The sequence below is a fragment of the Andrographis paniculata genome, unplaced genomic scaffold (genome assembly GCF_009805555.1).
Source record: "Andrographis paniculata isolate CXL003 unplaced genomic scaffold, ASM980555v1 Contig73END, whole genome shotgun sequence".
In the NCBI taxonomy this organism is placed as follows: Eukaryota; Viridiplantae; Streptophyta; class Magnoliopsida; order Lamiales; family Acanthaceae; genus Andrographis; species Andrographis paniculata.
In genome coordinates, this window is record NW_026137610.1 from 1,151,733 (window position 1) to 1,177,191 (window position 25,459).

General features: G+C 35.9%; 4 protein-coding genes across 8 annotated transcripts; 2 read left to right on the forward strand and 2 right to left on the reverse strand.

Annotated features, from left to right (window-relative positions):
* The first annotated feature begins 779 nt into the window (after positions 1–779).
* Positions 780–3,583, forward strand: LOC127265734 (uncharacterized). 2 transcript variants are annotated; one of them, XM_051295696.1, is made up of 3 exons: positions 780–937; positions 1,678–2,164; positions 2,492–3,583. In XM_051295696.1, exons 2-3 carry the CDS (start codon positions 1,712–1,714, stop codon positions 3,305–3,307), a joined length of 1,269 nt encoding a protein of 422 aa, XP_051151653.1. In that variant the 5' UTR covers positions 780–937; positions 1,678–1,711; the 3' UTR covers positions 3,308–3,583. The 2 variants fall into 2 exon arrangements, with proteins under 2 accessions (XP_051151653.1, XP_051151655.1); XM_051295698.1 differs by lacking the exon at positions 780–937 and adding an exon at positions 1,011–1,228.
* A 1,201-nt stretch (positions 3,584–4,784) lies between these two features.
* Positions 4,785–6,897, reverse strand: LOC127265760 (cytochrome b-c1 complex subunit 7-like). Its single transcript, XM_051295742.1, has 4 exons — positions 6,725–6,897; positions 6,472–6,629; positions 5,427–5,474; positions 4,785–5,155 (listed from the first exon to the last, which is right to left on the reverse strand). The coding sequence occupies exons 1-4, from the start codon at positions 6,819–6,821 to the stop codon at positions 5,087–5,089; spliced, it is 372 nt and encodes a 123-aa protein (XP_051151699.1). The 5' UTR covers positions 6,822–6,897; the 3' UTR covers positions 4,785–5,086.
* A 318-nt stretch (positions 6,898–7,215) lies between these two features.
* Positions 7,216–10,919, forward strand: LOC127265422 (potassium channel AKT1-like). Its single transcript, XM_051295201.1, has 12 exons — positions 7,216–7,409; positions 7,505–7,870; positions 7,979–8,036; positions 8,111–8,428; positions 8,519–8,764; positions 8,857–8,955; positions 9,036–9,068; positions 9,156–9,341; positions 9,429–9,623; positions 9,711–9,786; positions 9,859–10,407; positions 10,486–10,919. Exons 1-12 carry the CDS (start codon positions 7,216–7,218, stop codon positions 10,752–10,754), a joined length of 2,589 nt encoding a protein of 862 aa, XP_051151158.1. The 3' UTR covers positions 10,755–10,919.
* Positions 10,920–11,561: 642 nt separating this feature from the next.
* LOC127265709 (boron transporter 4-like) lies at positions 11,562–25,053 on the reverse strand. Of its 4 annotated transcripts, none has more exons than XM_051295660.1 (14): positions 24,738–24,990; positions 24,419–24,530; positions 24,243–24,325; positions 14,509–14,695; positions 14,276–14,414; positions 14,026–14,191; positions 13,777–13,943; positions 13,521–13,694; positions 13,348–13,443; positions 13,140–13,256; positions 12,744–13,057; positions 12,380–12,659; positions 12,155–12,292; positions 11,562–12,074 (listed from the first exon to the last, which is right to left on the reverse strand). In XM_051295660.1, the coding sequence occupies exons 2-14, from the start codon at positions 24,520–24,522 to the stop codon at positions 12,045–12,047; spliced, it is 1,995 nt and encodes a 664-aa protein (XP_051151617.1). In that variant the 5' UTR covers positions 24,523–24,530; positions 24,738–24,990; the 3' UTR covers positions 11,562–12,044. The 4 variants fall into 4 exon arrangements, with proteins under 4 accessions (XP_051151617.1, XP_051151618.1, XP_051151616.1 ...); XM_051295661.1 differs by lacking the exons at positions 24,243–24,325; positions 24,419–24,530; positions 24,738–24,990 and adding exons at positions 14,802–14,884; positions 14,996–15,112; positions 15,233–15,682 and having other exon boundaries at positions 11,566–12,074; positions 12,386–12,659; XM_051295659.1 differs by lacking the exons at positions 24,243–24,325; positions 24,419–24,530; positions 24,738–24,990 and adding exons at positions 14,802–14,884; positions 14,996–15,112; positions 15,233–15,682 and having other exon boundaries at positions 11,567–12,074.
* Positions 25,054–25,459: the final 406 nt, after the last annotated feature.

Genomic DNA, 25,459 nt, shown 5'->3' on the forward strand with positions numbered 1-25,459 from the left:
TATTTTAATCACGTGTTTATAGGACCTATAATTTATTTTTACTCAAGGCCTCAAAGAAGTCCGATTGTTAGTCCATATTTTATGTTTTATCAACACAGTGATGAATCACAATTGGGATAAGAATATATATATATATATATATTATAATGTGTGAATTCATAATTGTTGCTTTTCCGGATGCTCGTTGTGTAAATTCCGATTGATCCTAATAACTTACAAATTAGGTATCATTAATTAATTAATTAAAAGAATAAGGACAGTTAACCAATTAATTAAAACCATGCTGCTTTTAAATGTTTATTTTTTTCTTTGGTTATTTTAATTTTGGACCTAATTGACCATTGAATTGCTGGCGTAGTTGATTGAAATTCGATTTTAGCAGCCGAACCATTGTTTGTCTTATAAATGTAGCAGTAATTTCATCAAATAATATATTCTAAATTTATACTATTAATTAATTAGCATACAATAGAACGTGCATGCGATTAAATAAATAGATATAATAAGGAATTAATTAAAAAAAATTAATAATAAATAGATATAATAAGGAATTAATTAAAAAAATTAATAATAAATAGATATGTTCTTAGCGCATGTAATTATTATTTCATAACAAAATTATCCAATAAAATAAATATTGTCATATTTTTACAAAATAAAATTAAAATGCGATAGAAAATAGAGCGGTGTAGCACACGACGGGATAGGCGAGTGGAGAATATTTTTACGCACCCCAGGCTCTACTTTTATAATTTATATACTCCTATTATTATTTTCACCCACAAATTTATTTATTTATTTTATTTTATTTTAGTTTTTGTCAATAATAAAAAAGTTACAACAGAATTTGAAAATCAGACTAGGTTTGAGATAAGTAGAATTGTAGATCGGATTGCAAAGTGCTGTGTTGAATGTTCCTCGTTAATTCGAAGAAAAGGTGAGTAATTTGAAAGTCATGTTGTTTTGATTTTCTAAATTGATCAGAGTTGAAGACGACGTTGACAGAATTTTGTGAAATTTTAGTCATTCGTGATTTTGGCTTTGAAGTACAATTCGTTTGATCATTTTTAGATTGTCGTCTCGTTTGAATTTTATACGCAAGTTTTGTGCAGCCTTTTGCATTTGATTCTTGTTCTTTAAATCGCCTGTTTTTTTGTTTGTGTTTGTTTTGACGATTTAGTTCATTCTTTTTCTTGCTGGAAAATCCTGCGAATCTTCAAGCTCTTTGGTAATGGAATTATTTCTAATTTCTGTGGTATAGAATGTGAGGTTTTTGGTGTTTATAATGTTTTTGATCTTTATGATCTGTTAATACCCGCAAATAATTTCCAATTCCTTCTGCTTGCTGATTCTCGCGGGATTGAAAGAAGGATTTTTATTTTTGTTTATATTTTCTGGAATATTTCGGATTCAGTTTCACAACGACAGCTTGTTTTTCCGTTAATCTAGTGACGATTGGAATATTATATACTGTTCCTGTATATTCAAGTAGTGCTGTAAACACTTTACATTAATTGATGCTGTTTAGGTGTGATTTATGTTGGTTATCAGTAAGATGTGGGTTTGGTTTTGATTTATCATCCGACTGTTATTGGAATGACGTTTTCAGTTCAATTGTTTGGCTCCCAAACTTATTTTTTGTTGAATAATATTGACTTTTTTATGATTTCAATCCAGGATTCTGAAATTTATCTAAGAGGAATTGCTTAGAATGAGATTGGGGAAGGGGGAAAAGGTGGAGGTCATGAATAGAAAGGATTCTCCTGTTTCATGGCACGTTGCAAATATCCTTTCTTGTAATGGACACAATTATCATGTGCAGTACGATTCTTGTCCAGTTATGCCAAATCAACAAATGGTTGAGACAGTTCCAAGGAAATTTGTGAGGCCATGCCCACCCACAGTGCAAGGTCTTGAAAATTGTGGTGTTGGAGATATTGTGGAGGTGTTTCATGAATATGCGTGGAAGAATGCTGTAATACTGAAGACTCTCGAAGGGAAAAAACAAGTTAAAAGCAAGAAGATTCCTCTCCAAGTTGTTTCTGCATTACGGAAGCAATTTTATGTGAGGCTACTTGGGAACTCTCAGGAATTCATCGCCGATGGATCAAACATCAGGATGAGACATGCCTGGCAAGATGGGAATTGGATTCTGATTGGGAAGGTAGCTTTCTGTTACTTTCTTTTTCTTCTGCTTTTACGAGGTCTCCATTTGTGGCCTTTAGTTATAAAATTATTGTGGTGTTGATCTCTCGTCTTCCTGCTCTTTGCATGATTCCTTTTAAATCTACGGTAAAGATTTTTAGTGAAAGCAGATCTCATGAGTTTTGTAATTTGTCTAGCTTAACCTTAGCCCTTTTTCTTAATGAAGAAATAATATAAATGGGGATTTTAATTAGTTTTTAGTAGTGTGCTCCTCATTGCAACCCCGAAAATAGCTCTCTGTCATAATCTTGCAAGTCTCTGACGATTTAGTTAATCTTGTTGGCAGAATTCCCGAGTAACAGAGGAGATTGTAGCTAGCAAGCCGTCTACTTCAAATTGTTATCAGAAGACAAACTTCCAAACCCAACAATTCAACAGAAGGCCTAGAAACGTTCCCCAAACCAATTGTACAAACTCTAAGGATGAATCTGCATTTGGGAAGTCTCATATTATCTCATCAAGATCCCAGAAGAGGATGTCTCCCTATTGTTCCTCGGTTGTTGAAATGCATCATTGCCGTGCCCAAAAATTAAGAGTTCTTGAGAAAGATGGCGAGAAGCAGAGAAGGGTTGCTGGCCCTATTCTTGAAAAGGTAGATGCTGTTGCATACCCAAAAGAATATTTGGGTGAAAAAAACATGCATGCTTCCTTTAAAATTGCATCATTTAACCAAGAACAGAGGGCAAAACTAACTGATAATGTTGGGGCCAAAAACTCAGGAAATAGTTCAGACAGTGATGCATGTTCTGTTGGTAGTTGTAGTATCACTGATCAAAACCCAAACAACTTTCAAATTCCCTTTGCACTACAGCCCTTCCGAGAGACTGACGCCCTTTGTAGTGATGCTGAGTCCTGTTATGGTTCAGGCTCTGAGAGAAGTAGTTCTCTTCCTCCGAAAGAGGAAGTAGAAATCAGTATCCGTAGGTTAGAGTTGCATGCTTACCGCAGAACTCTAGAAGCTTTGTATGCTTCTGGTTCCTTGAGTTGGGAACAGGAAGCATTGTTGACAAATCTTCGTATCATGCTCCATATTACAAATGACGAACATTTGATGGAGCTGAAGAACCTAATCTCAGCTAAAACTGCTGAAAATGTTAGATAATGGTAAAAATAAGTGTGTCCTCATCACTTTGTTTTGTAGACTCTTTTAGACGTGCATGTTTGGTTTTGACAATGTAAGAATAAACTTTATTGCGACTGTAATTTCAGTTGTGGTTATTATATCTTCTTGTGTTGAGACTGTTGCCATTCTGTATCTAAAAGGATGTGTATCAAATTCTCATATACCAATTAATGTAGACAAATTCTTCTCTAGACATTGTTCATTTTGCATTGCTTTTACTGATTCTGGTACTTGAATAATGATCGATTTTATTCTTTTCAGTTTTTGCTAAGCACATTCTGTTGTAAGTTTGGCTTGTGTCAAGTTTTAAAGATCAATGCAGGTGTTGTATATATATATATATATATATGAGTTATGGTGCAAATGAGTTTTTGAATGTTCCATTTGATGGCAGAGGTGTTTTACATGTTGAAATCACATGATTGTGTTCATGCGACTCTGATATTCTAAGATGCAGGCGTTGGCGCTGAATTTATTACAGAACATTGGCATCGTCAGATTGGCTCATTTATAGATATCAAACTTTGAAGCCGATACAGGTGGGCTTACATCGTGCTTTGCTGAATGATGGCTCTCTTTTTCTTTTATGTTAGATAATGATGTGTTTTGTTACTTACCAACACTCTGTGTTGCTATTAGTTTGACTGCGCCTACGTAATGTGGCCTCGCATGGTATGAGTTTGAGAATGGTTATTGATCAATCTCCGATCTCCCCTGCATTTTCCAGGCCAGAGTTGGAGGCATGAACCATTTGCTTCCAAGGCTTGAAGGTGATTTGCTTGCTTTTTCTTTGCATAGTTTTTGGATTATTTTTGTTACCTAATATGAGCACTGCGGAGCTGCTGCTGCTGCTTGATCATACATGCACGTATATATAGATATAGATATCATGTGTGCGCGAAGATGGATATGTAATTAATATAGACGATGTATATGTAAGAGTAGGTGGTGATTATATGTGGAATTTATTTGGTACTCTTCAACAAGATGTATATATACATATTGATGTTGGCATGTAACATATACAAATGTTATTATTTGAATTTGATTATCTTTGGTTAATCAAGAATTTTGTTTTAAATGCTCTAAGTGTGTTTAAAATAAAATAATCACAGTACTTATATAGTTATTTAGGCAATGAGTATATTTAACTATTAGGCACTTTATATCGTTATGTATAACTAATAGCAATGTAATTTTATGACGTAATTGAGTAATCAATTGTGTTTATGCCAGATCATTGTATTTGTCTAGTTTGTGTTTAATTATTATTTTTATCATTTTAATCTTGATTTAAATAAATTTTTTGTCATAAAATTTAAATTATAAAACAATGATAATTGATGTGATATTTTTTATATTTTGAATGTAAAATTATTTTTTAATATAATATAAAAAACAAAAAATAAATATCTATCGGCCACAATTATTAGCATATTACAATAATGAATCGAAAGAAGAAAACAAACAAATGTATGCACATCTTATTACTTCAGACAACCGGGAGAGAACCTCAATAAAAATCCTCATAAAATTATAACATAATTCTTCAGAAATGCAGCCATTTTCCAGATTGATGGAGATGGAGGCACCAACTAATCGGTCCAACATTATTAAATGATATGCTTAAACCCAAGAATCAAACAACAAGAAAAAACGAGGTACAAAATTCAGACAATAAAGAAAGTCCAGTCTCAGTAAGGGATCAAGATTGCCTTTCCCTTATTCAGCGACAGGCGCCATGGATTGAGATCGAACTCAAGGAAGGGTGCGCTGATAGAGTGGCGATGCACCGAGTGCTTTTCGCTCGGCATTCTCCCTCTTAACCTACAGATAACATTATAAGGACAGGGCATAAAAACCCGGGAAGAAATCAAGCTGCACACCAGATAATATTACCAAAAGAACAATAACTCCCTTTGCAAAGAAACTAATAAGATGTGATGCTCATAAACAAACTATTGTCAAAGCAATTATTGATAATGAACTGAACGAGTATGTATAAACATCTTTAGAGAAAATAATTCAGATAAGCATCTAAATCTAAGTTTAACACGCTGGCTCTAAAACATCATGCAATAACAAAGCGAGTACTTACAAGAGTCAGCATCTCCTGAAGATAGCTCCTAAATGGCGTCTGCATAGCCTGTATAAAATGGAAGAGCAATAGATTATAAATTAAGAACAGGCAAAGATAAAACCAAAACCTTAAAAACAGAAATATCAAAACAGTAATATAAGCCTAAGACATCAGCTCTTAAAAATTAAACAATAATATCAGCCTATAGACATCAACTCTTACAAATTGACTTACTAGCCATTAACACTATGGATGCACGGACAGGTGTTTCTTTGAAGTTTCAATTGGGTTTGGAGTGATGTTTTGCGAGAGTAAAAGGTGCATTTTTTATATTTTATTTTTTTTTCAATTGAACTATTCCACAAATCACAAGTACAATCACAAAGGGTCAAAATCAATCATTCCAAATGATCTAGCTTGATGCAAGAGCATCTACTGCAGCAAGTTACAAAATGGACTAACAGTATACATAATATAGCACTATAGCATTACCTCTCACTCAACTTATAAGATATATGTCTACTTGGTAAACAGATTGAGATTATGGGTGTCCACATATATAGGCCATAAGCAATTTTTTCCGATGAGCTTTGAATATGAGTAATTTTAAGAAAAAGCTCATCACAAGATAACAGGCAAAAGATGGTGAAAAATATACAGGAGGCGATAAAAATAGATTCTTTAGCAAGATATACAATAAGCACTGGTATGTACAAGTAGAGATTGCCTAACCAATAAGTAGCATCACCACTAACTTATAAGCTTCTGATCTGACAGAAGAGAGCTATTTAATTTCTACATTTCTCATGTATAAACTATCAAGGAAAGCAGACAAAGGGATTAAAAGAACAAATTTACCTCCTAATCAATAAACCAAACTCAAGAACTCCACATTAGCTGAAATATAATGCAACACCAAACATATATTCACGTATGTACACACGCGCAGCACAATCCAGTCACGAAAAGCTCACTTTCAAGCAGCTAATGTTCCATCACCAAAAGAAAATAGTACAACTCTACCAAATACGGCTATTTTGTTATTATTGTTGTATCGGTATACCTGGAGATTTTCTGGAAGATACTCGTGCTTCATTGAAAGGTCCATAGCTCTCAGGAGCCGCTGATTCCTCGCATCCACGATCTCCCTCGGTAGCCGATTCAGCGCCTCCTTTACATCAAGATCGTACATCGGGTCGTACAAATCGTCATATCGGAGACCTGATTTTCAAACATTATTATGAAAAACAAAAAATCAGAAATCATCCACCAACACAAGCCCACGCAAAAAAACCATCCCAAATTCAAATCCCTACCGTATTTCCTCAAGCGATTGGATATGGTCTTCATATGAATAGCCGCGAGGGGGTTGCGCTTGGGATCCACAAGCCATTTCGATAGACCGGACAACATTTTTCCTCGTCTCCTTGAAACCCTCAAGCTTCGCCTTTCTAGAATGCTCCCTCAACCGATGTTTCCCTGCCTTCTTCAGATACCCTGTTATACATAGACAAAATTCCCGATCACAAAAATTGCTAAACTTAGAAACGCGACTTTTACAATTACCCACTTGAAAACGCGACTTTTCAGTTACCCATTTGAAAACGCGACTATAAAAAAGCATGTTTCAAATTTTAGTTGCAGAAACTTTCAAAGCTCAAGTGGAGGAGCCGGAGGAAAAGTAGGCTCAGAAAAACCAGGGAGGTAATAACAGAGACGGACATGGCAGAAAATGCAAAACTGAATCTGCGACATTGATTTGAAGACAATGGGAAAAAACAGTTGATAGAGAAGAAGCAATCTAACAATGCGGACTGCTAAAGGCAAGAAACCGATGAGGGAGGCAGGAGATATAGACAATGAAATCGAAACGATATCATCAGGAGGAATAAGCTCCAAGAGCTTCCACAGTGTCGGAATTCTTCCTCCCCTCGGCGCCCATTCCAGCCGCAAGGTCAAGCTTCGTCCCTTCATTATCTCCCCCTTCGATCCTCGCTACAGGTTTGCATCAATAATCACTAGTGATGTATTTCTGTTCATCGAATTTGTTGCTAATGGTAAAATTCGCAATTCTGCTCTTTTTGGTGTGTTGTCAGAGTTTGGGAATCATTCCTGGTAGTGTTGGTGTTCTACACAGCCTGGATATGTCCTTTTGAATTCGGATTCATTCAGCAGCCTACAAAGCTTCTCACCATCTCCGACAACATCGTCAATGGATTCTTCGCAATCGACATTGTCTTGACGTTTTTTCTAGCCTATCGCGAGCCATCTAGTTACCTTCTTATCGACAACCCAAAACTGATAGCTTTGAGGTATGCAAAAACAGGATTGATCTTGGATGTGGTTTCTACATTACCTTATGAGCTTGTGCGGCTTGTTGTGCCTTCCAAGTTCAATCTATACGGCATTTACAGCATGCTTCGACTATGGCGTATCAGACGAGTTAATTCCATGTTCGAGAGGTATGATATGATCTTCAGCTTGCGACAAATGGATAGATACAGACAACATGCTTAAGATTCCTATGATAATAGTAACAATAATAATAATTTGTCTTAGTATCACTGCAGATTGGAAAAAGATAAGAACTATGACTATCTCACCATTCGACTCGCGAGGATAGCATGGGTAAGAATACAGTTTTGGATGCAACTGAATTCATGAAGATGCTTGAAATGGAATTGATCCTCAAACTTAATTAGGTCACTCTTTTCTCGATTCATTGCGGCGCTTGCGTCTTTTATCTCATTGCCGACAAGAACAAGGACCCGAAGAACACATGGATTGCACTTATGATGGAGGATTTTCACCAAGAACCGTTGTGGGACAGGTATGTTATATCCATGTACTGGTCCATCGTCACGGCAGTAACTTTAGGCTATGGTGATTTGCATCCTGTGAATACACAAGAAATGGTGTTCGACATTTTCTACTTGCTCTACCTCCTCGGACTGTCATCTTATATCATCGGAAACATCACCAACTTAATCGTGCAGTCGACCTTCAGAACTAGGAAATACGTGAGTATGACTTTTGGTCGATCCTAAAATATTTCAGCTGTTGTTAGGAGATAATATCATGAATGTACATTTCACACAACATTGTCGCAGAGAGACACCTTTTATGGCGCCATGAGCTTTGCAAAAAGGAATCAACTTCCTGCAAGGCTGCAAGAGCAGATTTCAGCTCATTTGAGCCTAAAGTATAGAACTGATTCCGAAGGAGTGCAGCAGCAAGAAACTATAGAAGCACTTCCAAAAGCTATTCGTACGAGTATATCTCATTTTCTCTTCTACAACATTGTCGAAAAGGTCTATTTGTTCCAGGGTGTGTCGAATGATCTGCTCTTCCAACTGGTGATCACACAGAACTCATTTCTTTACTCACAACATCTTCTCCTTGATTCTCCCCTCTTTCATTCATTAGCCAGCAAATGCTTTTGTTGCAGGTCTCGGAGATGAAGCCGGAGTATTTTCCCCCTAGGGAAGACGTCATTTTACAAAATGAAGCACCGACTGATTTGTACATTCTGGTTAATGGAGCAGTGGTAAACTCCCCCTTCCTCTCTTGTACCTTACAGGGCATGTTAATGGAGTTCGCATTCTGAAACCATTTTCTTGGCCGCAGGATCTTATTTCACAAAAAAATGGGACAGAAAGGGTAAGTTCTGACGTGGGATTTATCTTCTTGAATATATCACAGAGGCAAAACACAAATGTAATCTCGACGTGAACTTTGTGTTGTTAGGTTGTTGGGGAATTGAAGACAGGAGATGTTTGTGGGGAAGTAGGTCTCCTCTGCTACAGACCTCAAGTTTTCACTGCTCGTACGAAACGATTGAGTCAGCTTCTGCGTTTGAGCCGCACCGGCTTCTTCAACATCCTCCAGGCTAATGTTGGAGATGGAACAATCATCATGAACAATCTTCTTGAGGTAAACAAAAGCTCCGGCGATCTCAGACTCTGTTGTTATTTTTGGTACAAATCCAATCGCGGCGAGCTAAGGATTTTCCCATTGCAGCATCTGAAAGAGCACAAAGATCCTATAATGCACGAAATAATGAACCACACAGAGCAAATGCTTGCACAAGGGAAGACAGACATGCCTCTAAGCTTATGCTTCGCCGCAGACAGAGGAGACGATCTGTTGCTGCACCAGTTGCTGAAAAGAGGTTTGGATCCAAATGAGCTGGACAGCAACGGCCGTGGTGCTTTGGTACGCCATCGGCTATGAATTTTTATTAACACAACAAAGTATGGCATGCCATAGATTGATTCATTCAAGTTGTTCTTCCATGAGCAGAATCTTGCAGCTTCCAAAGGCTTTTTAGACTGTGTGCTCTTGCTCCTCGACTACGGCGCCAGTCCCAACCGAAAAGGTACCAGAAAATCCCCCTAAATCAATGCTACGAAAATGCTTTCCTCTTCTCTGATGCGCGCACATTGTGCAGATTCTGAGGGCAATGTTCCACTGTGGGACGCCATAGTAGGGAGGCACGAGCAGGTAATAAAAGTGCTCGTTGACAACAAAGCAACGCTGTCGTCAGGCGATGTAGGCCAGTTTGCTTGCTTTGCAGCTGAGCAGAGCAACATGGACTTGCTCAAGGAGATCATCAAGCGTGGAGGGGACGTGACATCGATGAGCAGCTCAGGAACTACAGCTATGCACACAGCAATATCTGAAAATAATTTGGAAATAGTTAAGTTCTTGATCGATCAAGGAGCTGATATAGATAAACCAGATGAGCACGGTTGGACTCCTCGGGCCTTATCCGAGCACCTAGACCATGAAGAGATCAATGCCATATTCAAAACCAAGCCAATTTCAGAGAACAAGAGCACTTCAAGCCAGAAAGTCGAGGCACCACCTGTTGGCGACGAGGCCCCTTACTTGATGAAGAAGTACAGTGATCCCAATGTACCTCCCGTGAGAAGAAGGCCAAGCTACTTCCAGAATTCGCTCGCGGGGATTATCACAACAGGGCACAAACAAATCCAAGGTGAGGATAGGATCGATGTTTGGATTATTAACAGCTTGAACATTCGAGGTATTGACAGGCGTGTAATGGAAAATGCAGGTGGAAAGGCCGTGCTGTGGTCTTCTGCAAGTCATGGTGTGCAGAAGAAACACGGCGACAGAGTCACTGTAAGTTGCCCGGAGAGGGGCGACGCATCTGGAAAGCTGATCCTTTTGCCTGGAACACTCGAAGAGCTCAAGGAATTGTGTCGTCAAAAGTTTGGTTTTCTTCCAGCCAAGATTCTAACCAAAACAGGATATTTGGTCGAGGACTTGGCTGTGGTAAGAGACGGCGATCATCTTGTTCTTGCAGGCGAAGGAGCTACCTGAGCCGGAGCCGATTTTAGCTATAACACTTAGTGAAGGAAGAACAATATCTTGAACTTGTGTTTTAGAATTTTTGTCAAATGCAATTTTCCCCCTGCATTGAATTTACATTAAAGAAGAGTCGAGTTTTTCAGATTACAGACTGATTGATAGATATAGGCAAGAAAGACATACAGGTTATAGTGTGTTATTCTTGTGAACAGATCAGATCAGATCAATTACTCTGGCAATGAGAATGACCTTTATGTATGTATACGTATCTGTACTCATAAGGTCTCTTTCAGAATCACCAGCTTATTTCATACTAATATTTATCACACAATTCTTTTTTCTTTTTTTTTTTAAGAGTTGTATGCATAGGAACAACTACCGTATAAGAATGTTAGAAAACTGTATGAGATTGTAGGAAAATATGGACAGTATAGAATTTCACCAAGGGAACAAATAATCTTTGATATACTTTGAGTCGGTAAGATTGCTTTTCTTATATGATATTCCATCCTATTAATGCTTTGAATTTCACAAATTTCAGTATCAGGATAAAAACAAATAATTTTTAGAAATTTGAAAATTTTGTATCAAAATTTATTTTCTACTAAGACAAGAATCGTAGTGTTTTTTCAAGTAAAGATGTGATTTTTAAATCTACAACATACATCTTTTCATTAAAAAGTTACAACTCAATTCAAATTAAATTTTGATATGATGAAATTTTATGCCATTTGAACCCTCCAAGATCTAAATGCTACATACAGGGTTCAGAGAGATCTAAATTAAATTTGTATACTGTTCTGGTTCTTGCAAAGGCTAATATCATCTATGCAAAAACAATGTCCTAACTGGCCCCATCTGATGTAAAAATTTGGAGTGTAATACAATTACAAAGATGAGGCAAATAATACAACAATAAATACCTAACATTTATAATCATCATCATCATCATCATCATTCATCTGCCTTAAATTTTTCATGAAAACTTTCTTCTCTTTGCATGCAATCCCCATCATCTTTACTTGTCCAAATTGAAAAAGAATGTAACAAACAATAAAGGGCTCAACCAAATTGGTAGCAAACAACCCTCAACAAATTTCTACATCGAGCCTTGTAATGAATAATAGCCTACACACGTTTTTTCGGCATTCGACGTCGTTGTCGTCGTCTTCTTTCTCCCTTTAATGTTAGTGAAGAAGTATATGTTTTTTCCTCAAGCTATAGTCATCAAGATGGACAAGACAATAGAGTATAAGTCTTTACATGGCGACGATGGGGATGGCTTCTCTTCGCTTTAACTCGTTACGACCCAGAAGAACCTTCCGGGATGCTCTGGAGAAGAACGGTGCGACAAAAAATGATTAAAATTGCCGACATTGTCATTTTACCACAACATTGTTAAGGTTGCTGACCTGTAGATTATGCCTCTCGTTGAAGCTGACAGACCTATGCTTCAATTCGCCTCGGCGCGTCGTCATCTCATCCAATATTTCGGCAGAGGAAACGTCCGGAGGACCTTCATCAGAATCAGCATCTGGTAATTGTCGATCCTGTTTTTTTATCGACGAAAAGGAAGAGATGTAAAACAATGTTTCGAAACAATACTTAATAAACATGAAATCGAATACGGTGACTACCCCGACCGATAAACTTCTGCTCCGGAATGAATATCCGATAACTTCTTCGTACTCAGCTGCATCCAATTCTTGAAGAACCTGAGGTGGGAAGAACTTGGGAAGTACATGCTCTCTTATGCTGATCAGCAAAAAGAACGGCAACGGAAACAAAATCCCGGCAACAGGTATCCACGTAATGCCGAAGCATATCAAGAAATACACGATTTGGAAGAGCGTAAACTTAAGGATGTATTTGAATGGCACCGACTGCACGTACGAGGCGTGGAACTCTTCGATAACCCTGCCAAACGATCAATCGTATATATCACGAGCCTTGAAATGATCATCCTCTGTCGACATTTGCGAAAAGAAAACGAAAGCTCACTTGAAACGACGCCCGCGAGGAACAAAGAGGAGCAGAATCCTCTCCCAGAATTGATTCCCGGGGAGACTGTCGATAGCCATGTAAGCAAAGTATCCCCACAGAAGCGAGGTTGGGATCATCTTGATTACGGGCATGGCACACACGGCGATCCCCACCAGCAACGATTGCAGCAGGTTGCTAACTCTCTGCTCGTTCACGCGAACAGGCAAGTAGAGATCGATGCACTTTTCAGGGTCGAATTTGCCGTCTGAATCTTCACTGTCGTGTTGCAGGACAGCTTCCTTTAAGTTAGCCAATTCTTTGTCGACACCGTGCTGCATTTGAGTGATCGATTGTTGTTACTGTCGCTGAAATTGGTATATAAACGGAGGAGAGTGGACAGAAGAAATCGCTTACATCAGGAGAATGATCCATCTCAAGAAACACTTCCTGCATTCGACCGAATATCTCTGAGTGGCTCGCGTGCTCCTCCATGCCCTCCCTAGCTCTCTTCACCATTTTCCTCCGAATCATCTGCGCAAACATATCAACAAAATCGTAAAATCTTCTGAATTTGCTTCGTGGCTCTAACAACGAACATCGCAAACCAGTTTGCAGCTCCCACCTGCCTCTTGAGGACTGCAAGGCTCCTCGTGTGCATTGGCGACTGCGGAAGGACACCGTTGGATGGAGGAAGTCCGAGTAATCCACAAATCAAAGTCTGAAAGAATATCAAGGTTGTAAGTACTTATGGCACACAGAAATTCATGTTCAAGAGGCGAGGAATGGCGCACGCACCGTGAATCCGAGCACCAAGAGATCGTAATGGTAAGCAGGTGGATTCTGCAGATTGAATTCCTTCTGCTGTGCCATCTGAGCAGCTACACTGTGATCGAAAAAGTAAAGCCCGGCGATCATCATCGCCGGAATGATAGCAGCGAAAACGTAACCTGCTGGAACATTCCCCATGTCCTGCATCATCACAATACAATTAAATGTGAAACACATTTCCATCTTTTCGCCATTGGAGAATGGTGTTTTGTTGATTAGATACCTTAATCACTGTCCAGTGATAGAGTGACTCTTCTTCCCAGGGAAGGGGACAGACGAGCCGTCGTGGAACACCTGAAGGAACCCCGCGTGGCATTGAATAGGACAATGCTGTCCACACCACAACCAGCAAGGGTACTCCATAGTCTGCAAGGAAACTCCTCATCCAGCCTGCGCAAATCCACCGAAGATTAGGATATTGATATTAACTAAACTTCGAATTCACGAAATCTGCCAAACAAATGTCGGATACCTGATCCATATCGCCACGACCTGGCCTGCTGTATCTTGAGGGAAGTGATAAGCAGGCCTATGGAGAATATAACAGCAAGCAGGCCATTAACGTAGAGCCACTGAAATTGGTTTCCCTCCGCAATCAGAACTGCTCCATGTGGAAGATCAAATTCACTAATCACACCCTGCAATTTGAGGTTCAATAATTATAGCAAACACCATTGTTACAAGGTCGAAGTTTTCTCAACTGAAATGAAGAAATGGTATACCCTGATTGCCTCTTGAAGAAAAAGAACTGTGATCAGCATGCCGAAAAGCTCTCCAGAAACTCTTGTGAATCGACTAATGATCATGGCAGCATTGAATGCTGCAAGAAGAAACAACAGCAATGCAGTCCAGACGCAGACCCTGTTCGATTGTCAAACACTGTAAGAACTAAGAATATATACTTCAAATTCAACATCCCAACTCCTAATGAATTCTGTCGATTCGCCTCACTTACCACCCGGCCCAAGCCAAATATAGGTGCGTCCCGATGCTGTTTTTCGCAAAACTATATAAGTAGTTGTACATTATAATGGTAGGCTCGGCAACCCCCAGTATCAATAAAGGCTGTCCACCAAAAATGGCCTGGATGATGCCGCAGATGGCCGTCGAAGCAAGAGTTTCGACAGTGCTTAGCGTTCCATCTGTTTGTTGCATAAACAAAAACATGTGTTGATAAAACAAAAGGATCATCATCATCATCGTCATCAACAGCCATATGATGAGATATTTAGAAATTAATGAATCGACCTGTTTCTCGGCTCAATTGCTCCCCAAAGGCAATCACAGGGAGGGCAGAGGCGAAGAAAATGTAAGCAGTTGGCGCCAGAATCCTGGGAAGGAGAAGAACATTCATTCAACAAAAATCAAATCCAATCAAATCGAGAAACTTAATTGAAAGTTGAATCCCAACCAAACATGGCGACGATGGAGAGAGAACACACCTTGCCCCGGTGCCACAAGTGTCCATCCAATCCTTCTTGTAGCATGCCAGCCTTCCTTTAAAATCATTCACGACTCCCTTGAATGGAGTCCGTAGTTGCTCCATTGTGGTTCCGTTCCTGCAATTGCACACAGACACACACAAACAGAGATGAAAACAAAACAAAACAAAACACGGCCTTGTTGACAGTATATTTGGATAAATAAAACACCGAATGCGGATTCGATTCCGAACGAACCTGAACCTACTTCAATAACCTTGCCAGAAATAACAATGGCGGGCGATATATATATATATATATAGAGAGAGAGAGAGAGAGAGAGAGAGAGAGAGAGAGAGCCTTATCGAGGAGCGAATCGGTTTGGTTGCTTGCTTGTTTTCCGGCAGGCAAAACCCCGCCGGAGAATAATTATAAGAATCTGGTAGGAAGAGAAAAGTCCCTCCCTCTTATCCTTCTTCCTTGTTCGTCTACACGCTTTCTTCGCCTGATTTGTCGCGTCCCCACCAACAATGGATCCTTCCTCCTTTAGTTAAATTAATGGCTTACGAAGGGATTGGATATGCGAATGCAGCAATGGCATCGACGACAAGGAGAGAATTGAGGCGACACGAACACTTGTACTACTGATCCAATGAATAGCAGAGTGAGTGAGTTTATATATCGCCATTGTTGGTTTCTTCAAATTTATTGGACCCACTCCATCTCCATCTATCGATCTCTCATTAATTAAACATCAGCTGTCGCAAACTCATTTCTTACCTCTGCAATTAAAAAAATAATATATATATATATATTATAAAAATAATTATGAATATAATATTTTATATTAAAATTAATAGACTAAAAGTTTAAAATTAATAAACGCATTTCACACGTTTCTTCCTAATTTTTATCTATGTTATTATTTTTTTAAAATATATATTATTGTTTTAAAATAATATATTATATTGAATAAATTTCTATATAATATTTAATTATTATTATCAATTTAAATATTAAAATCAAATTTTTTCAATTATTGTTAGAAAAACCATTATATGTGTATTTAATTGATACTATTAGTTGAGTTGTTTCATTTTTGTATAATAGTGCATAAGTTAGATATTAACCATTTTTAATAAATGCTACTAATATTTAGAATAAAATATTAGACATATTAGTAAATGTAATTCTAAAATTAGGTCAAATTCAATCAATATGTTAATTAGTAGTGACTAATATATTTGTTTTAATCTCTTATATGCAATTTTTAATTTAGGCCAAGTTCAATAATTGAATATTTTATGCTAATAATGATTAGGGTTTGTTAGTTATGATTTTATTTTTTTTATCAAATTATTTTTTTTTAGAATATTATATTGAAAAAACATTTTATTTAAAAAGTAAATAAATAAAAAGGCAGGGGATAAAATGTTTTGATTCTAGAATACTAACATTTTAAATAAATTTTATTTTATTGAAAAAATATATATATATATATATATTAACAATTATTTAAGAACTCACACACAAACAAAATATATCTTGTGTTACTAACAGGGTATGATGAGATAGTTGGTTGACTGTAATTTATAAATTATTTATAATATATTATAAAGTACTCTATATAATTGTTTACTCCTCGAATTTCATTCTCATTTAAATAATCATTGAAGACAAACCATATATAAATAAAATTGTGCTGGAAATAGTTACCTATTTTGTGTTACATAATATATATGTTACAAATGTATTATAGTAAGTATGGGGTGTTATTTCTATTATTCAATATTTACAATTTTGTAACACTGATCCAAATATTTGATCAAAATAAATAAATAAAATCTAAATATAGAAAAATTACCAATAAAAAAATACTTCCTAATTCCTTATTAATTTACGAGGTTCCTATAATTTATTTGAAGAGAAAAAAGTAAAGTGAAGAATGTTGTCTATTGTAATAATCTAATTACAATTCAGAGTATATGTAGTATTATTGTATTTAAAGTTGATGTGTGCAATATAATAATACTATATTGATATTAATTATAATCTTATAATTGATAGCTAGAAATCGCATGCGTTTTATTTTCATATCATATGCGTTATTTGATTGATTCTGATTAAATTCTGCTTAATTTCGGTGCGTATTGTTTATTTCCGACATACAGGAAATAAAAGACAATTTTGGTGAATTTGAAGAAAAATAAAAGAAAAAAAAATTAGCATTGGACAATCAAGTTAGTCATGGCTATTACTAACAATACCCTCCTGGAAATTTAATTAAAAGCACAGCTACAAAATAATTAGGGCAAAAATTAAATAAAAATGAAGGATCACACATAGAAGAGGAGAGAACTACCAGAGCAGATACGCACATGAAAAGGAGAACAACCAAAACAGATACGCACGTGAGGAGGGGGACGGCCAGAGCAGATACGCAGACTCATAGATTGCGCAGGAGCAAATCGACAAAGAAGATTTCCCCTCCCACTATGACTTTATCTTTCTCTTTTGTTTTTTGTTCTTTGATTATGGAGTAGATATTTTTTTGGTTTGAGGAGTGATAATGTTTTGGTTCTTTTGTTTTAGAGATTCTTAATTTTATTTATAAAAGTTCTTTTTATTTATCAATATTTGTCTAATTTTGAGAATAACGTTTGTGATTGTTAGATTGATTGCATATTTTGGTACCGATATTTGAATTAGTCTGATAATCTAAAGTCAATTCAAGTAGGATATCTATAATTGTATTCGCACTTTAATAGGTGACAACCGGTTTGAATAGTTCCTTCCCGGGGGTTAGACAATCAAATCTAATTGCTCATCTTAGGTAGTAATTGTTTTGAATTAGGTTTTTTTAGATTAGAATGCGATTAGACAATATTTCTTATGGGCGCACTTACGTTTATTTGCTTAATTATGGGTAGTTAACGGTTGTACCTTAATTACTTACACCGTAAAGAAAAATTGGTTGTCAGAGCTTATTGATAACTATAATTAATTTATTGATACTTTAATAAAAACTAACTTTATTGAATCAACGATAAAACACTAGTGTTATAACTGCATCCCCTTAATAGCTAGTTCTCCCTTAATTTAATTGCTTTTGTTTTATTTTCATTAGATAATAAAAGAGAACACGAAAGAGTGAATCACACAATCCTTGTGGAGACGATCCATTCCCCTTATTACATTAAATTATGATCACATAATAGGTGAAATATTTGATTGACCGCACGACAGGTCAATTTTTGGCGCCGTTGCCGGGATTGACGCTTTGTTTTACTCTTTTGTGTTATTTTTATTTATCATTATGTTTATGCCCCGTTTTTATCGTACAGGTGAACTGATATTTAATCTTGAGATCGAAAAAGTTGAGCGAAAGCTGCGAAAGGTAACCAAACAACGAAAAGCTGCTCAAGTTGTTGCAAAGCTGATAGGAAATTTAATCATTATTGTCGATTTAAATATCAAAATCAAATTATGTCAATTATTGTTAGGGAAAACATTGCATGTGTATTTAATAGATGCTATTAGTTGAGTTGCTTCATTTTTGTATAACAATACATAAGTTATATATTAACTATTTTTAATAAATGCTACTAATATTTAAAATAAAATATTAGACATATTAGTAAATGTAATTCTAAAATTAGATCAAATTCAATGAATATGTTAATTAGTAGTGACTAATATGTTTGTTTTAATTTCTTATATGCAATTTTTAGTTTAGTTCAAGTTCATTGAATTGAATATTGTTATGTTAATAATACTTATGATTTTTTTTTAATCATATTATTATTATTTTTTTTAGAATATTATATTAAAGAAATATTTTATTTAAAAAGTAAATAAATAAAAAGGTTGGCGATAAAAGGTTTTGATTCTATAATACTAAATTTTTAAATAAATTTTATTTTATTGAAAATATAAAAAAATAAATTATTGAGAATTATTTAAAAACTCACACAAACAAAATACACATTGATGTGTTACTAATAGGATATAATGAGATAGTCGGTTGACTATAATTTATAAATTATTTATAGTGTATTATTTACTCATCGAATTTCATTCTCATTCAAACCATATATAAATAAAATTGTGCCGTAAACATTACCTATTTTGTATTGCATAATATATATGTTGCAAATGTATTATAGTAAGTATGGGGTATTATTTCTATTATTCAATATTTACAATTTTGTAACACTGATCCGAATATTTGATCTAAATAAATAAATAAACCGAAAAATAAAAAAATTATCAATAAAAAATACCCCATAATTCCTTATTAATTTACGAGGTTCCTATAATTTATTTGAAGGGGAAAAAAGTAAAATGGAGAATACTGTCCATTCCAAAAATCTAATTACAATTCAATGTATATGCAAATTATTATTATACTTATTTAAGGTTGATGTGTGCAATATAATAATATTATATATTGATATTAATTATAATCTTATAAATCCATTTTGAATAGTAATATATAAATAACAGTAAATAAAATTATATACTTATTATACTTATCACATAAATATTTGGGATTTTGAGATTTAAATTTAAGATTTGAATCGTATTTTTTTTAAAATTAAAATAATTATTTGATATGATAAAAATATAATTGATCTGATATTTTAAAAATTAAATTAAATTTTAATACTCGATCTGTCCAATTGAAAGGTCCTTTTTTATTTTCGTTTATCTCAACAAAATAAGGTTATCATTTTATAATTTAGTAACTGTATTTCATATCTAATATAATAAATATCATTTTAACTTCACAAACGTAATTATTTTTATATTAGATATTTTTGTCTTTTTATTATAATTTAATATAATACTAATATTTTAAAATTTAAATTTCATTTCAATATACTCCTTTTGTTCCGGAATTAAGTATCCATTTGCTTTTTGTACGTAGTTTTAGAAATATTAGTATTATATTGGATATAATAGGAATAAAGTAGAAATAACTAAAATAACTTTATTAGTACGTGTGATATAAAAGTAATGACATTTATGTAATATATTATAAGTTGTAAAAGTATTTGTAATGTTAGGTAGATAGTACAGTTACTAAAAAAAATAGATACTTTGTTTTGTTATTGGACGAACTAAAATAGAAAATAAATATTTGTTACGAAATAGAGGAACTAATTTTTTTTAAAAAAAAATATTTAATATTCAATTATATTTAAAGCGTGTTTTTTTTAGGTGGGACCCACACGTATTCTCAGTTTAATTATTTGGACTTGGGTGCCCCCGCCCCGTGGCCTGCCCCTGATTTTTAGGTATATACTGACATTTATTGACAGCTTTCTTTCTGAGTATATGCGACGGTGGTCAAAGATTCTCCCAACCTTTTCCACTCACTATCATTATTCACTACCGGTGTGTTTGTTTGGGAGTTTGAATTTTGAGTTGGGATTTAAATAGTAAAAATTTTGAATTTGAATAGTTTTATGATATGATATAAATAAATGTTGATGTGATGTTTTGAATGTAAAATTGAATTTTTAATATAATATAAAAAATAAAAAATATGTATTTGATTTGATGTTTTTTTAAAAAAAATTAGATGAATAATATAAATCCAATCCAATCCCCAAACAAACTTTTCCATTTTTTAGTTTATTATTATTATTATTATTATTATTATTAACCAACAATTTAGATCTGCTCACTATATCTATAGAATGTTTGCCTTGTACTTGCAGAATATTTCTATCGATTTTCATATAAATATTAGTTTTATTATAAAAACATTTTAATAATAGTACATAAAAATTAAATTAGAATTAAAATTTTAATATATTAAGTAGACACTGAGTAGAATAATACTTTTAAGTTATTAATAAATGCCAATATTGTGTAGGTAGTGTTATTGTACTTACCTAAGCTAGAATTCAATTATTTAAATGAAAAAAAACATATTCTTGTCATGTGTACAATAAAAATAGTCCATATCATATAAACAAAATCTGCTGTCATCTCTCGGATAGTATTACGGGGATCTTCAGATCTTGTTTGCTGCACACATGTACATAAATAAATATGCAAAATCAATAAAGTAAGTAATACTAAATTAAATTATATATATGGTTTTATACTTGTGATAAGATATTTTAGTTTACAGTTTTGGTAACTATAGATATATTTTATTTTCATATCAAAAAATTATTTAAAAAAATAAATTCAAAACACTATGGAATGAATTTTCTTCCCTTCGGTGTCTAAACAAACAAATGTATCTATACAATTGTAGATTTTTTAATTCAAATTTTACCCCCAAAAAATCAAATATATGTTTCTGCTGCTAACAAAAATGATAGGTAATAATAGCAAGTGTACCTAATGAAATATCTGCTTATCCTAACTCACATTCGGGTGTAATAAATCAATACATGAACCCCGAACCTGAATTTGAACCCAAACCCAAGCCCGAACCCGAATCGAATATGGGTCTTCTTCTTCTTCTTCTTCAAGTCCTACAGCTGAGAAGATCCTTCTGGTATGATCATCTGCAGACGGAAACCACACAGACGAAATATCATTACCATGGCGATTGCCATATAGATATATAGATAGATAGATAGATAGATAGATACAATAAATAACATCCATTGCTGCCTTTAAAGCTCAAGATCTGTTGAAATGTAAAAAAGAGCAGCCGACCAGACCTGTCGCTGCCGCTCGTTGAAGCTAACAGACCGATGCTTCAATTCACCTCTGCGCGTCGTTATCTCATCCAATATTTCCGCAGAGGATACATCCAGATCGCCTTCATCTGCATCACCCTCGTCTAATAATCCTCCTCCATTCTCCCGCTGTTCAACAGTTTCACGTTTCAAAACAATCTCAAATTTCATCAATGAAGACCAACGATAAGAAGAAGAACGTACCCTGAGAGATAGACTTCTGCGGGATGATGAGTATCCGAGAACCTCCTCATACTCAGCTGCATCCAATTCCTGAAGAACATGACGAGGGAAGAACTTGGGAAGCACGTGCTCTCTTATGCTTATCAGCAAAAAGAACGGCACCGGAAACATTATTCCGGCCACGGGAATCCACGTAATCCCGAAGCACATCAGGAAGTACATGGCCTGGAAGACTGTAAACTTCACGATGTATTTGAACGGCACCGATTGCACGAACGACGCGTGGAATCCTTCCGTCACTCTGCCAAATTCACATATCATCTATATTAAATGATCATTTCACCTAAAAAGTTTAATACCAATACAAATTCTTACTTGAAACGGCGCCCACGGGGAACAAAGAGGAGCAGAATCCTGTCCCAGAATTGGTTCCCCGGGAGGCTGTCGATAGCCATGTAGGCGAAGTATCCCCACAGCACCGAGGTGGGGATCATTTTGATCACGGGCATTGCGCAAACGGCGAGCCCCACGAGCACCGATTGCAGAAGATTGCTGACTCTCTGCTCGTTAACTCGAACAGGCAAGTAGAGATCGATGCACTTTTCAGGGTCGAATTTGCCACATACATCTTCGCGGTCGTGTTGCAGGACAGCTTCCTTCAAGTTAGCCAATTCTCCATCCACATTATGCTGCATTTGCATCGTTAATTACGAATTATATAGTTTTTCAAGAATTACTTTTTTGCCGGAGTTTGTAAAGCAACAGAAATCGACGCTTACTTGCGCCGAATGCTGCATTTCAAGAAACACTGCCTGCATTCGCCCGAATATCTCCGCATGGCTCGCTTGCTCCTCCATGCCCTCCTTGGCTCTCTTCACCATTTTTCTTCGTATCATCTGTGCAAACATATCGAAAACCGATAAATCTTCAGAACTCGACTACCTACTCGCAATTTACAGATTCTACCTGCCTCTTGAGGACTGAAAGACTCCTCGTGTGCATTGGCGACTGCGGAAGAACACCGTTGGATGGAGGAAGCCCGAGCAATCCACAGATCAAAGTCTGAAAGAATAACACAATCATAAGCGCCAAAAACATAGATCGGTGACCGAAGAGCAAGCATGATTACCATGAATCCGAGCAGCAGAAGATCATAATGGTAAGCAGATGGATTCTGCAGGTTGAATTCCTTCTGCTGTGCCATCTGAGAAGCTACACTGTGATCGAAAAAGTAAAGCCCGGCGATCATCATCGCCGGAATAAAAGCAGCGAAAACATAACCTGCTGGAACCTTACCCATGTCCTGAATTATCAACACACAATATTGAAACACCTTTCCATTTCTTCACCATTGTCGATTCGACATTTTTTTTCAATTAGATTGTACCTTGATCACTGTCCAGTGATACAACGACTCTGCTTCCCAAGGAAGGGGGCAGACGAGGCGTCGCGGAACACCCGAAGGAACCTCGTGTGGCATACAATAGGACAGTGCTGTCCACACAACAACCAGCAAGGGAACTCCATAGTCGGCAATGAAACTTCTCATCCAGCCTGAGCAAATCCAGCAAAGATGATGATCATATAGCTAAGTTTCGAATTCGCGAAATTCACCAAAGAAATCGCGGATACCTGATCCGTATCGCCATGATCTGGCCTGCTGGATCTTGAGGGCAGTGATAAGCAAGCCGAGTGAGAATATAACCGAAAGCAGGCCGTTAACGTAGCTCCATTGAAATTGGTTTTCTTCCTCCTCCAACACATTGGCATCATGTGGTGCACTGAATTCACTAATCACACCCTGCAATTTGAGGTTCAATAATTATAACAAAAAAACCATTGTTACAAAGCAAAAAGAAGTTTTATACCTTGATGGCCTCTTGAAGAAAAAGAACTGTGATCAGCATGCCGAAAAGCTCCCCTGAAACTCTAGTGAATCGACTGATGATGGTGCAAGCATTGAATGCTGCAAGAAGAAACAACAGCAATGCAGTCCAGATGCAAACCCTGTTCGATTGTCAAACACTGAAAGAACTAAGAATATATGCTTCAAATTCAATATCCAAACTCCTATAGAATTCGAACTTTTCGCCTCACTCACCACCCGGCCCAAGCTAAACACAGCTGCGCGCCGATACTCTTTTTCGCAAAACTATACAAGTAGTTGTACATTATAATGGTAGGCTCGGCAACCCCCAAAATCAATAAAGGCTGTCCGCCGAAAATGGCCTGGATGATACCGCAAATGGCTGTCGAAGCAAGAGTTTCCGGAGTGCTTAGCATTCCATCTGTTTGTTGCATAAACAAAACATGCATTGAGAAGACAAAAGGATCATTATCAACAACAGCTAGATATTTTTAGAAATTAATGAATGGACCTGTTTCTCGGCTCAATTGCTCCCCAAAGGCAATCACGGGGAGGGCAGAGGCGAAGAAAATGTAAGCAGTTGGAGCCAGGATCCTTTTCAACAAAAATCAAATCGAGTTGCTGCTTAATTGAAAGATGAAACCTAAACATGGCGACGATGAAGAGAGGACGACATAAATAACACACCTTGCCCCGGTGCTACAAGTGTCGATCCAATCCTTCTTGTAGCATGCAATCCTTCCTTTGAAATCGTTTACGACTCCCTTGAACGGAGTCCGCAGTTGCTCCATTTCGCTTCCTGCAATTTGCCATAATCCATGAAAACATGTCCGCCTTGATAAAATACAGAATACACAATCGATTCGATTCAAAACGAAAACCTACATCATCCCCAAAAATTCAGCAAAAAAAAAAAAAAGAACGTACAATGGCGGCGAGAGTCTCACAAAAATCAAACGGAAAATGAGAAACACCAATACAGGAAGAGAATAGAAATCAGTATTACAGCGAAACGAGATTCTTTCGTTTTCCGGCAGGCGATCCCCGCCGGTGAAAATCTGAATCGATCTGAGAAGAGGAAGCGAATGAAAACACAGACAAAGAAACTGTGTTCTCTCCTCTTTCGTTTCCTCCGTCTTTATCTAAGCGGTAATTTTGTATCACCACACCACCAACAATGGCAGACAATGGGAACTATGCTGCAGCGACGGCGACGACGAGAGAATAGTAGTGATCGAGGGCACGGCGGAGGAGGGGAGGACGGAGGAAGCAGCCACAGGGACGGGCCACGACTGTATAAATATATATATATATATATGTCCTTTTTAAAAATTAATTATTAATACATTTTGAGATAAGTTGTTAAAAACTTTAATAATAATAGTTTATTTTTATGGGAGGTTTTTGAATGGAAATTACGTTATAACTATAAATAAATATTGAATAATCTATAAGGATTTTCTATTTGTTGATATATAAGAGGCGATCTCAATGTAATTATGAGCGTATTTGGTTGTTGGTTGAAATTTTTAGAGATAAAGATGTTGTTTTGTTAAAATTAATTTTATATTAAAAAATATATAATTTATTTATTTCAAAAAATGATATGAATATAAGTTTATAGGTAAATCATATCTTAAAAAATATGAAAAATGTGTGATTTTTTATTTATTTATTTGTATTATATAAATTTTATTCTCTATAAAATAACATTCGTGCATATATTTT